At 53.7% G+C, this 12,052-nt stretch overlaps 2 protein-coding genes across 8 annotated transcripts in view; both read right to left on the bottom strand.

Annotated features, from left to right (window-relative positions):
• Nucleotides 1–3,185: 3,185 nt before the first annotated feature.
• The window catches only part of PIK3R6 (phosphoinositide-3-kinase regulatory subunit 6), a 58,460-nt gene continuing 49,593 nt past the window's right edge, over nucleotides 3,186–12,052 (bottom strand). For 3 of the 7 annotated variants that reach the window (XM_029212358.1, XM_029212355.1, XM_029212356.1), the window contains one exon: nucleotides 8,722–11,662. In XM_029212358.1, coding sequence (XP_029068191.1) covers nucleotides 11,509–11,662 — 154 coding nt within the window. In that variant the 3' untranslated portion in view covers nucleotides 8,722–11,508. Of the gene's footprint in view, nucleotides 3,332–8,719; nucleotides 11,663–12,052 lie in introns of those variants that run through there. The other 4 variants (XM_029212354.1, XM_029212353.1, XM_029212359.1 and 1 more) reach the window with 3 other exon arrangements.
• On the bottom strand, nucleotides 6,555–8,723 carry MFSD6L (major facilitator superfamily domain containing 6 like). Its single transcript, XM_029212360.1, has one exon. The coding sequence runs from the start codon at nucleotides 8,593–8,595 to the stop codon at nucleotides 6,808–6,810; it is 1,788 nt and encodes a 595-aa protein (XP_029068193.1). The 5' UTR covers nucleotides 8,596–8,723; the 3' UTR covers nucleotides 6,555–6,807.

The raw sequence follows: 12,052 nt of genomic DNA, 5'->3' as shown, positions 1-12,052 counted from the left end.
TTTGTTTTTTGTTGTTAAGTTGTAGGAGTTTGTTCTTTATACTGGATATTAACCCCTTGTCTGATGTAGGATTTGCAAATATTCTCTCCCATTCCATAGGCTGCCTTTTGCTCTGTTGATTGTATGCTTTGATGCTACACGTGCCTGTTTGCAAACTTTGTCCTCCACCTGTAAACCCCATCATGTTTCCATTGGTGGACGTCATGATGCTGGTGGTGGGCCCCAGTCTGGATGTAGTAATGGTACCCGGTATCTCTTCTCTCCTCTCCCAGGTCACCTTGCTTAGATTCCTTTGATTGTGGTAAGGCAAAGATTTCTGGGCACCAAGTAACACAGAGGAGTTCATTTTAAAAAATGGTTTTGTTTTCTAAATGCTTCTTTAGTCTCTATCCAAGAAAATGCCAAGCATATTCATATATTACCCCCTCTGTGGAAGACAGTGTTTCTTTAAATGTCCTGAGCCCCCGAGCTGGTCTGGCTCACCAGCCCCTGGGACAGACACAGCCAGGTAGGTTTGCTGCCCACAACTGGCATGGTGGCAGCTGTTGTGAGGGGAGAAGGCATTCAGATCCCTCTCACAACTTTCCTTAGAAATGGTGGTCCCCGTGGCCACTATTTATGGAAGGTTCAGTAGTGACACCACCCAACCATAGTTCTCTCACCTAATTCACCCCACGGAGGGCAAGCATCTCACTATTCTCCAATGGAAACCTTGAAAGCCTCTACAACCTCCAAGCAAAAGATTCTCTCCTGGGACTTCCCTGGTGGCGCAGTGGTTAAGAATCCACCTGCCAATACAGGGGACGGACACGGGTTCGAGCCCTGGTCCGGGAAGATTCCACATGCCACGGAGCAACTAAGCCCGCATGCCACAACTACTGAGCCTGCGCTCTAGAGCCCGCGAGCCACAACTACTGAGCCCACGTGCCACAACTACTGAAGCCTGCGAGCCTAGAGCCCGTGCTCCACAACTAGAGAAGCCACGGCAATGAGAAGCCCATGCACCGCAACAAAGAGTAGCCCCTGCTCGCCCTAACTAGAGAAAGCCCGCGCACAGCAATGAAGACTCAACACAGCCAAAACTAACTAACTAACTAAATTAATTAATTAAAAAAAAAAAGATTCTCTCCTTACTGGAAGTCTAGTCTCTTTTCTGGGAAAAGGGCACACAGGTTTTAATATACCTTGCGAAGAACAATAGAAAGCAGCAGTCTGTCGATGCCATCTGCTTCCGGAGAGAAAGGAAGAGGTCGTATCATGGCAGTATCAGAGGGTCTCAGGATTTTCCCAAAGGTGACAAATCCTCCCATCTTTTTCCATCGGTAGGGGGTGAAGGCTGGTGAAAACAGAATAATTGGTAAACGCTGGTGAGGCCCTCACTGCAGGCACCCAAATATAAACAGGTGAGACTCGAGGGGCAGCCAGGGTTGGAGGGATGGGGGCTGAGAAGCAGGAGGTGATACTATTCCTATCAAGGCTCTGACCCCATACGGCCCCCATCAGCCCTGGGACCTTCAAGTGGTACATGCAGCCATTTGTCCTGTTTCTTTCACACTTACAGGGACTCCCACCCACCCTGACCAAGACCAAAGCAGCATAAGGGTAGCTTGTCTCCTCAGGAAGAAATACCAGCGGCTGCTCTGAGCTGGCAGGGCCGCTGGTACCCGTATCTCTTACCTGCCAAGTCGACTGCAAACCCTGCAGCATCCCCGCTCCCAAGTGCTTCTCCCGGAGGAGTCCTATCTCTCACTCAAAGCCAGCTCAACAGTGGCACCTGATCCTCGTTGTTGTTGTTGTTTTTTTCCCCCTGTAGTTCCCAGCTTCAAGATCTAAAGGGTCCTCAGGGAGCTGGCCTCACCCTGAACTGGAGCTTTGGGAAGGACCCAGGCCCATGTTTGCCAAAGGAAGCCAGGCGGGTGTTTCGCCGTGTGTTTGGTGTCCCCTGGTGGAACACTTCTGAATTGCGGGCCGACTCCCTTCTTCCCTTCCGGTCCTGGTTTGTTCTCCGCGGTCCCAGCTCATGGCCCTCAGCTTATGGCCCTCGCACTCCATGTGGAGGTAGAAAATGGCCTCTCTGGCCCGAGAGGATGCCCTCATCCCTGGCACAGGGTAGAGGGGATGCAGGAGTCCAAGGTTGCAGCCTGTGATGGTTGACATGTGCAGAGCTGGAATTCGGATGCCGCTAGGAGGGAGCTCCCTGCGCTAAAGGTGCCTGCCTGGGGCTCCCCCTTCCACCGCAGACCCCCAACCACAGGCTCGCAATTCCAGCCCCCAGGGACTGCCCCTCGGGTTCATCCCATCACTCCCCTGGAGCCCTGGTTTTGAGGGCAGAGGGTCAGTCTAGGGCTGGGACTTGGGGCTCCATGTGGCCACGCGGCACATCAGACCAGGGGCTCAGTGACAGGTTCAGAGAAGGAAATAAACAGTCATTCAGTACATCCCTCGGGTTCCAGGACGCCATGCCGTTCTGCCGGGTGAGAAGGGCCGAGGCTCAAAGGAACGGAACATGTCCAGTCAAACGGCACAATTTGGAAGATCATGGAGGCCAAGGCCCTTGTTTTTCAGACTTGGAAGGTGAGACCTTGGAAGGGTAAGTGGTTTGCCCGAGGGGTCACATCTTAAGCTTCATTTCCGTAACAGAAGGCACCTCACCACATCACCCTCCCATCACAGATCACAGGCTCCCAGGGTCCAGAGGAACTGCAGTCCAGTCCAAACTCATGTCTCCAAGCTATTTCCCAACCAGACTTGAAAAGAGAGTCAGGTTTCCTGAACATTGCTCTGGAAAAGCCCTCTGATTTTGGAAATGTCTTCTGCTCTGCCCCACATCACAAGTATCACCAAACACCCATATCCCTGGTCTCGGTGGCAGTCATCCATTGTGGAAGGGACCTAGCAGCCTTAGGAGTAATGTCTTTTCTGTATTGTCTTTCATTTTTATGATATAGGCACTGGTTTTCTGTCATTCTGGACTCTGCTATTTCTACAGACTTTTTCCCTCATCACATGGGTTCAAAATTGCAAAATCATCTGTGATCCTTGATATCTCCTTCCTCCCTAACTTCCACATCGTTAGTCAATCAATAACCAAGGGCTATATTGTTGATTCCATCTCTGAAACTCCCTTGCATACTGCACTAGTCTTCTCCGGCTGCCATAATAAAATACCATGGGCTGGGTGGTTTAAACCAGACATTTATTTTCTCACAGTTCTGGAGGCTAGAAGTCCGTGGTCAAATTGCTGGCGAATTCAATTTCTGGTGAGGCCTCTCTTCCTGGCTTGGAGACAGTGGCCTTCTTGATGTGTCCTCACATGGCCTTTCTTCTTGCACTGGTGGAGAGAGAGGGAGAGAGAGAGAGAAAGAAAGAGGGAGGGAGAGATGGAGGGAGGGAGGGAGAGGGAGAGAAAGCTCTCAGGTGTCTCCTTTTCCTCTTATAAAGACACCAATCCCATCGGATTAGGGCCCCACCCTATGACCTCATTTAACCCTAATTACCTCCCAAATGCCCTATCTCCAAATACCATCACACTGGCAGTTAGGGCTTCAACATATGACTTTGGAGGGGACACAATTCAATCCGTGGCACATATATTGTCACATCATTAGATCATCACATGCTCCTGAGATGCAGCCCCCCTCCTGCCCAGGCAATTGCAATGGTCTGTCCAAAACAGACGTCCCAGCCCTGATGGAGCTCCCACAACCCAGACCCATTGTTCACAGCGCAACCCGCAAGAGAGAGTCTAAACTTTCAGTGCCTCTCAGCTGGCTGGTAAAATCTTCACTTCCGTGAAGCAGCGCGAACATTCAGAGGAAGGACCATGAGATTGGCAGTGGTCAGATCTGGGTTCAAGCTACGTTCCACCATCCAATAGTCATGACCCTGAGCAGCTAAGTCGGTTAACCTCTCTGAGCCTCAGTTTCCCCTGCTGTAAAATGAGCATTTGTGTGGTGAGAATTATGAGCGTGACATGTGCAGGTGTCAGGCACAGAGCGGGTGGGCATGGTTGAACCTGTGTGAATTCCCTTTCCCTTAGGGTGATATTGAGGGTGTCCACAATCTGACTCCAACCCATGTCTCCAGCCTATTTTCCACAACTCCTCATACAAAATCCACAAGCAAGTTTAGTGTCTTGTCCCCGCCATGCCCCTGCCTGGTTATCACCCGCTACCCTTGTAGAACAGCCTCTCCACTTATCTGAGCCAGTTTCAACACACAGCTTGAGGAGATGGGCTCAAACAGATCTGGTTTTGAGTTTTAACCTTCTGAGCCTTAGTTGCTTCACCTGTAAAATGAGTGGATGCTCTGACTTAATGAGATAGCTTTGTAGCACAGATACCCTCGATTCTTGCCAGTCTGGGTGCGGGAGCCCAGATGTGTCCCTGAGTCACAAAGGTCACACAGAAAACTACCAACATTGGTGTTTTCCAAGCCTCTTCTAGGGAACACTAGCTCTGAAAGATACTGATTTGTGTACCTGGAAGAAGGTTGTGATACGTGTTATGTCGGGGGAATTACAGGGCCAACAAAGTTAAACAAATTTGTTGGTTATAGGGCTTTCCAGAATCTTTCATTGCTAATACGTATTGTAAGTTTCTAAGAGGTGACATCATTTACATAATTTCTTAAATTGTTTGGCACAGAATTCTTTTTTAATGCCCCCACCCCCCTCCCTGCTAGGATCAAGTTTTCTGCAAACTCACCTGGGAAATGAAGGTTTAAGTAAGGCTGAGCAGAAAGGTTAATGGCTCATCCAATATTTACTTTCCTCTTAGCCGGAACTAAGATGTGTTAGGACTCAGTATCTCTGATAGCCACGAGGCTGCGAGCTAAGGATTTCATTTGCTTTTAACTTTATGATGCTGAACTGATCTAGTGGCTGGTTACTAGCGTAAAAGTCACACCTCTGAGGTCTAAGTCTTTGTGACCCGATCCTTCCTTCAATATGCAGGCCTATTTCATCATCTCCATGAGGTTTTCGCCCAGCATTCAACCATCACGCCTGCCCCACACTTCCTGAAACACTGTTTGAACTTCTCACTTGACATTCAGCTTGTCTTGTTCTGTGTATGTGTTTTCTGTTGGGCCTGCTGGCTGCCCCTTGTCCCTGGTTCCTGGAAGGCAGCCTCTAAATCCTTGGAATTTCCCGAGTTATAAGAGTGTCTTTGTTCTTTTTGGTGGGTCTCTCTGGACCACACCTGTGTTTATGCTAGTGCGTGACTCCGGGAGGGCCCCTGGTTTATGTTAATGAAGTAACTAGTGAGGGACCCTAATGCTAATGAGGTAACTGGGGAAGGGACTGCTGTACCGGAAAGACCAACCACGTGATTAAGTAGAAGTTTGGGGCTTTGAGCCATGTGACAACGGCCTGACTTCTGTTGGGACTGAAGGGGACAGGGGCTGAAGATTGAGTCTCAGACCAATGACTCAATGAACCATATGCTGATGTAATGGAGACCACGGATGCCAGAGTCTCCCGGGATGGCGATGCTCCGTGTATTTGCACACATCCGTGGCTCAGAGGTGGTGGATTCTGACTCCGTGCAGAGAGGACATGGCCGCTTCACGTTTGGGACCCTCCAGGCCTCACTCTGTGTCTCTTCTTTTGGCTATAAAACTGCAATCATTAGTGTAGTACTTTCATAGGTCCTGTGAGTCATTCTAGTGAATTATTGAACCTGAGGGGGAAGGTGGGAACCCCAAATTTGTAGCCAGTTGGTCAGAAGTGAGGGTAGCCCTGGGGACCCCCGAATTTGTGGCTGGTGTCTGAATCCAGCCTTGGGAACTACTGGCATAGCGGAAAATGCACCAGATTTGCGGGAAGGAGATCAGGGCTCTGGAGGTGTTTCCGACAGTGACCCAATGTGTGACTTTCCTAAGACTCTGTTTTCTTGCTTGTAAAATGCAGTGAACAACTTTGATTTATTCATTGGTTTGTTGTGGGAGGTCCAATGGCACAGGTACTAGCATCCCAGCCCTAAGGAGGCTGCCGCACCCTCACGGAGCAGATGCAGAAAGTCTCCATGTGCTCTTGAGAGGTGGAGCCTGCAAAATGGGAGTCCAGAGGACGTGAAATGGCTCTTGCCCTCATCTAAGCATGGAAGACGAGTCCAAGGATCCCATTTTGGTGACGCACACATCTGAGAGTAAGAAAGAAAACCTATTCACCTCCACCCCCTATCCCCCCAAACACACATTACACTTCCCATCATTTTCTCTTATTGGAGACTTAAGTCCCTGGGTGTGAGTGTGGGCACCTGTATATCAGTGGAGAGAGAGAGAGATAGAGAGAAGAGTTTCGGTTCTCATGACCATCCTTACCTGCCCACGGCATGGCTTTTATAGGCTCGGGCTCAAGCCTTAAGATCCACAGGAATGTACACGACTCATCGAAGCCTGCTGCCCCTCCGCGGACTGAGTCCTGCAGTTCCATCGCCTTCCCAGCCCTGTCAGTTTCACCTGAGCAGTTCAGCCGTGGCTGAAATCAACAGCACCATGCAAAGCTCTTGCAAACCGCATACGCCAAAAAAGAGTGACCACAAAGGGAAATGTTTTGTTTTTTAGCAAATGTATTCTTGCTCCATTATTTTAAAAAGACTGAACAGCCAAAAGTTAAATCTCCTTTTACTACAAAAGTAAAGAAAATCATGCGATGAGATGCTCCCGTGGGGCTTTGGCACAGACATGCTTTTGTCTCCCCAGGCTCCCTGCACTCCTGGCAGGACTCGTGGGGTTTGTCCCCAGCAGGCTAAGTGCTGTCCATCCCTTTGGCTCCTCTCCAGATCAGCGCATCCTGACTGTCTCTCAGCCCCTCCAGTCTGAGTGCTCGTCTCTCATGGCCTTCACAAGCCAGTCCCGTTCGGTCCCCTGCTCAGAATCACTCGTGTCACTGGCCTCCACGGCCAGCAGCTTAGGGTGGTTGATTGTCCGCTCCTGGGGCAGTCTGGACTGGATGGACAGGAACAAGGCCAGCCAGAGCAACAGGACCACACAGCAGGACTGGTAGAGCACAGCTAAGCTGAAGTGCATCACCACGAAGCCCCCCACGAAGCTGCCCAGGCTGGCCCCGACCCCGTAAAAGTGGCCTCGGAACACGGCACTCAGAGGTCTCTCTGTTCCGGGAGTGGCCAGATGCTCTATGGAGGCTCCGACTGCCCACCACAGAGCCCCGTGGCTGACGGCGCTCAAGAGCTGAGCGGGGAGGACAGACCACCAGCTCCAGAGGAAAGAGAAATACAGAAGCTGCCCCGCCAGGCAGCCCAGCCCTAGCCCCACCGTGCCCACCCTGGACAGCTTCCTAAGCAACCGAGTTTTGAGAGGATGAAGTAGAATTTCCCCCAGCAAGCCCAGGGCCACTGAGAAGCCCATGACCAGTTCGGTGCTCTCGTGGTCTTTCATGTGCCAGAACAGGAAGTTCTGCACGGTGCTGGTGGCGGTTCCTATCAAGAAGACAGTGAGGGCGAGGGTGATGAGGCGGGGGTCACCGCCTACGAGAGACAGGGCTTTGACCATTTTGCAGCTGGGCTCCCACCGCCTGTAGACGGGGACGGGAAAGGCAATGCCCACCAGTAAAGCCAGGGTGCTGACCAGTGAGTAGCCGTAGAAGTGCACTACACCCCGGGGGCCATTTGTCATCAGGAAGCAGTCCAGCTGCCCCACCAAGGCTGAGATGCCACACACGCCTGCCGACATGCCCAGCAGCCTCCAGATCCACAGGCTTCTGTAGCGGTCAGTGGCGTCCACAAAATCCAGGTATTCATAAAGGCTGTCATCGGCCACCTGCTCCAGAGGGGAAGTCAGCAGCTCCCAGACCACCATGGAGCCCAGGGAGAGGATGAAAGTCCACCGCAACCCTTCCAAGGAGAGGTCGAGGGCCCCCGCCATCCCCCTGGCTGCCGACTGGTTGGCCGGACTTGCCAACGCCGTACCCCCAGCAAGCAAAGGATGGGCAGGACTGACCATCCTAAAAGCACCTTCCTGGGGAGTATCTTTCACTCTTGAAGTAATAGGATGGAGGAGAACTCGGGATGTGGTCCTGGTTCCTTGGATGGAGCCCACAAAGGAGCTGGGCAGACGACTGAAAGGTTCTTGGCCACTTTCGCCAGGCCCTTCTCTGAAGCCATCGCCTGGGCCGACCCCAGTACTCCTCTCGGCTGGGAGGCTGGGCGCTGGGTAGTTCGGAGCTGGCTCGGGGGCGGAGGTGACGTTCACGGTGAGTGCGACCGCCGGTGGTGGGACCGTGGCGGTCACACTGTGGCTTCCGTTACACGATTGGTACCCTGGGTCTCTGTCCAAGGGCGGCACCAGGACCATCAACAGGCTGGCTCCCACCGAGCCGAGCAGCGAGCCTATCAGAAGCACCCTCCGCTTCTGGTAGCTTTTGGCCAGGAAGGCACAGAAGGGAGCCCAGAAGGCTGCGATCAGGTGCTTGGTTCCCATGAGGATGCCCACCGAGGGCGCGGCCAAGCCCAGCTGCCGCAGGTAGAGGGTCAGGAACGGGGTCACGCAGGCATCCCGGACCCCGCACGCCAGATGGAAGAACCTGGCCACCCCCAGCGCCCTGCTGGTGTCCCACTGGGGGTTGGCGCTCATGGCTGCCCGGCTCCGTCAGACCCCGGCGGATGGAGGGCGCGGCGGGGCGCGGGGCGGGCGCGGCGCCATGTCCCCTGAAGGGAGGCGGGAGCGAGCCGCACGGCACCTCCAGCCTCCGGCGGCGCCGCGGTCACCGGGTCAACGGCCGCCCACCCCCCCACGTCCGGCCACCGACCCGGAAGTGGCCCCGCCCGGAGGGCACCGCCCCCTAAGGGCGGGGCCGGCGCACCTGCGGGCCGCACCTGCCACGCCCCACGGCTTTCGCCGCCGCACCTGCCAGAAGTGCGCAGGTGCAGGAGGGTCGCGGGCTGAGGCCTGCAGGGTGCGCTCGAGGCCACCCCCAGGGCCCCCGCGTAGCCCACGGTGCTGAGTTAGATCCCTGAACTGCTTCAGGCGAGTAAAACTTGGCTGGGGAGGCGCGAGAGTGGAACTCATGATATGCCCCCCTGCCCCGTGTTCTTTAGGTCTTTGCTCATGGGCCCCCTGATCAAGGACGACCCTGTTTCCCTCAGGGACCGTCCCTGTCTACTCGCTGACAAACCCCGCCCCCTCCCCAGACTCACACTCTCCCCTTCCGTGCTTGTTTTCCTCCGTGGTACGCATCGCTGTCAGACACACTACCGGTTTCTGTTTCACGGGTCTATCTTGTTGATTGTCTGTCTCCATTGGAATCAAAGTGCTATTTTTGTCCCCAGGGCCTAGAACTGTTTGATTGGATGTGAGCTGCCTCTGGAAGAGGCACGACCTTAGGTGACACAGTTTTCTTCAGTGGAGACAATCCCCTGAGAGGGACTGACAGCTGAGGGTGGCCTTGAGGCAGCAGCTCCTCCAGGCAGCCCCGTGCAGCACCCACCCTCAGCCCCATCCCCGGCCAACGTTATGCATGTACTGGATCGCTTTAATCGATACCTGAGGGTGCTTAGTTGTCCATGTGGGGAATACACACGCCAGAGGTGGTTAGCTAACACTTCATCCAAAAGTCACTCCAGAGGCAGTGAATATAAGCACGTTAATGATCTCAGATCAACGGAAGTGGATTCATTAATTATCCTGAGAGATATTGGCAAAATTTCGCTGGTGAAAATCGTGGTGTCCAAGTCACATGGATTGTTTATAATTTTTGGAGGCATCTCCTCCCTTGGTGAACAGGATTAAGAATCCGGAGATTCCAGCAGTCCAGACCTTTTGGAAGGGAAGACTTTACTTTGAGATGGACACTTTACAGTGTCCAGCCACCCAGTGTCCTTGCGTGTATGTTTCAAGTAAGGTTTGTTCGGAGCACCTAATTTGACTGGGGGTGGGGATGCATATCTGAGTGGGCAGCAGAATTTGGTCTATGACGTACTTTCTTTGTAAGCTGGTGGAGAAATTGTTGGGGGAGAAGGCCCAGAGCCCTCACCTAACTCTAACAGCTGGTAACCCCTGCAGCTGTTTATTTCACGAACCTAGTACTTGTTGCCCAAATTGATATGAATCAATTTACATAACCCCAATGACAGAAAAAGAAAGTCTAGCCATGTTCAGATAAACTCACGCAAATTCAGTGATATCAGTCACTTCCTGTTTAAAACCATCTCCGTTACATTCAGGGCTGTCCCTAGTCCCTCTCCTCCCCGGTCTCTGCAGGGGCAGCTTTGGTGGAGGACCGCACATCCATCAACTTCTCGGTCTTCACCTGTCCAGGGTGGATCGCCACTGAGGGGCAGGGATTTCGCCACATAGTGTCCATCAAGGTGCCTGCGGTCCACATCCAGGCTTTAGGTTCTGTGGTCCCTGTAGCCACTCACGGCTGCACCTCTTACCTTGGGCTTGTTTGCTTTCAACTACCTGGGGAAAACCGTACCTGCTTCCTGTGCCCACAGAGGCGCTCTCTTTAAGCTTGCTCTTGGGCCCATCTGCCTAGGCCCGCAGGCAGCCCCTCTTACACCATGCCCCTAGGCTCTGAGAACGTGCTCTGAGACCTGCCCCCACTCCCAGGGCAATAAGGCCAAAAGTGAAGTGCCTACCTCTCCACTCTTGGGTCCCAAACTTGGAAGGGACTCTTCCATCCCACTGCCACCATCCCCTGGGATTGCCCAGGTGATAGGTACGGACTTAACATCTGGATAACATCTGGACTTAACATCTGAACTCAAAAGCCAAGAATTTTGATGTCTTTAATCTCTGGCTCCTCTGAAATGAGCCTGCATTCCCACCTCGGTTCTGGGGACATCTCTGATCAGGAGGCCCTCAGTGAACGTGAACGAGGAGGGGGCCGGGCAGGTGGACAGGACACACCGGTGAATGTTTCACCAAGCTCTTACCTGGGCCTAAGCAGAGTCGTTAGGTTAGACTACGTAGTACCTCTGCTCTCTACTAAAACACAAGTATTGCTCGATATAGATGAGAGCAGAAAGACTTTAGTGTGCATTTATCGAATCTGACATTTCCTCTCAACCGGGAGGGACGCCCGCCTGGGAGTGGGCGAGGTGGGCAGTGGCCCGCTAGAGGGAAGGGAACAGACTGGGCTGGAGGGGCTGCCGCTGCCCACGTCCTGTTTGCCCCAGGCCACGGGGCCCCAGGCCACGGGACAGCAGCTCTCACCTTGGTTTTAAGGGCCGGGTGGGGAGCTTGAGTGGGAGAGGCAGGGATTGGAAATCAACAAAGGAGTGGACACAGGAGCAAGGAGCTGGGCTTTGTGTGCACAGCTTGGCCAGGGCCTCCTCGGCCCTTCGTGTGGGCCCTGCCCCACCGCACCCGCCACGGCCAGCTCCCTGTGCTCCTGGGACTTGCTGGCTTTCAGATGTGGCTGGAAGCCGCCCCAGGGAGCCTTGTTCTAGTCGTTGCTGTGAGTGTTTGGGGCGGGTGGGGTAGTGTATCCTTCCTCTCGGGTCCTCCGCTCTCAGACTCAGCGATTCTGCAGCCCCTTTGGGCTCACTGGACAATGCCAGAGAACGTGTTGATGGGCATTCGAAGGGGCTTGGCCTTGGCTTTGGTCCTTTCTATCTCCTCCTGGTGTGAGCTGAGTCCCAGCACCTTGGATTTCTGGGCCCCAGAACACGGCTCTGGGCAGGGAGCAACCTCGAACCTGTGGGCGGAGAGAGGCCAGCTCGGGAGACCCATCTCAGCGGTCAGATCTGTCTGGGCCTTTTAAACGTAGCCCCTTTACTGTCGGGTATAGACAAGGGGGCTCCGCAGAGGCAAGAGGAAGAGTCAGAAGGAGAAAGGGTACCCTGAGCCTGGGGCGAACGCACGGAGAGGAGGATACGCCTGAACGGGTCACCCTGTGCGCCTGCCTGACCCAAAAACACCTCCCCAGGGGACACCAGTAAGTGTCGTGTTAACTGGGTCGTAGCTGCCACAGAAGGGCAGCCTGTGTTGGGGGCAGTGCCAGCACAGGAGGTTGGATCGGGAGGGCTGCAGGCTGAGCATTTGTAGAAGAATCTCGGGAGAACTTAATCTCAGCTACTGCCCAAGG

The sequence above is a fragment of the Monodon monoceros genome, unplaced genomic scaffold (genome assembly GCF_005190385.1).
Source record: "Monodon monoceros isolate NGI ecotype Baffin Bay Population unplaced genomic scaffold, NGI_Narwhal_1 Super_Scaffold_9, whole genome shotgun sequence".
Taxonomy (NCBI): domain Eukaryota; kingdom Metazoa; phylum Chordata; class Mammalia; order Artiodactyla; family Monodontidae; genus Monodon; species Monodon monoceros.
This window is presented reverse-complemented; position numbering and strand designations above follow the sequence as displayed.

Bases quoted from the DNA above. Each gene is read 5' to 3' on its own strand.
- MFSD6L (XM_029212360.1), bottom strand. From the start codon at position 8,595: ATGAGCGCCAACCCCCAGTGGGACACCAGCAGGGCGCTGGGGGTGGCC.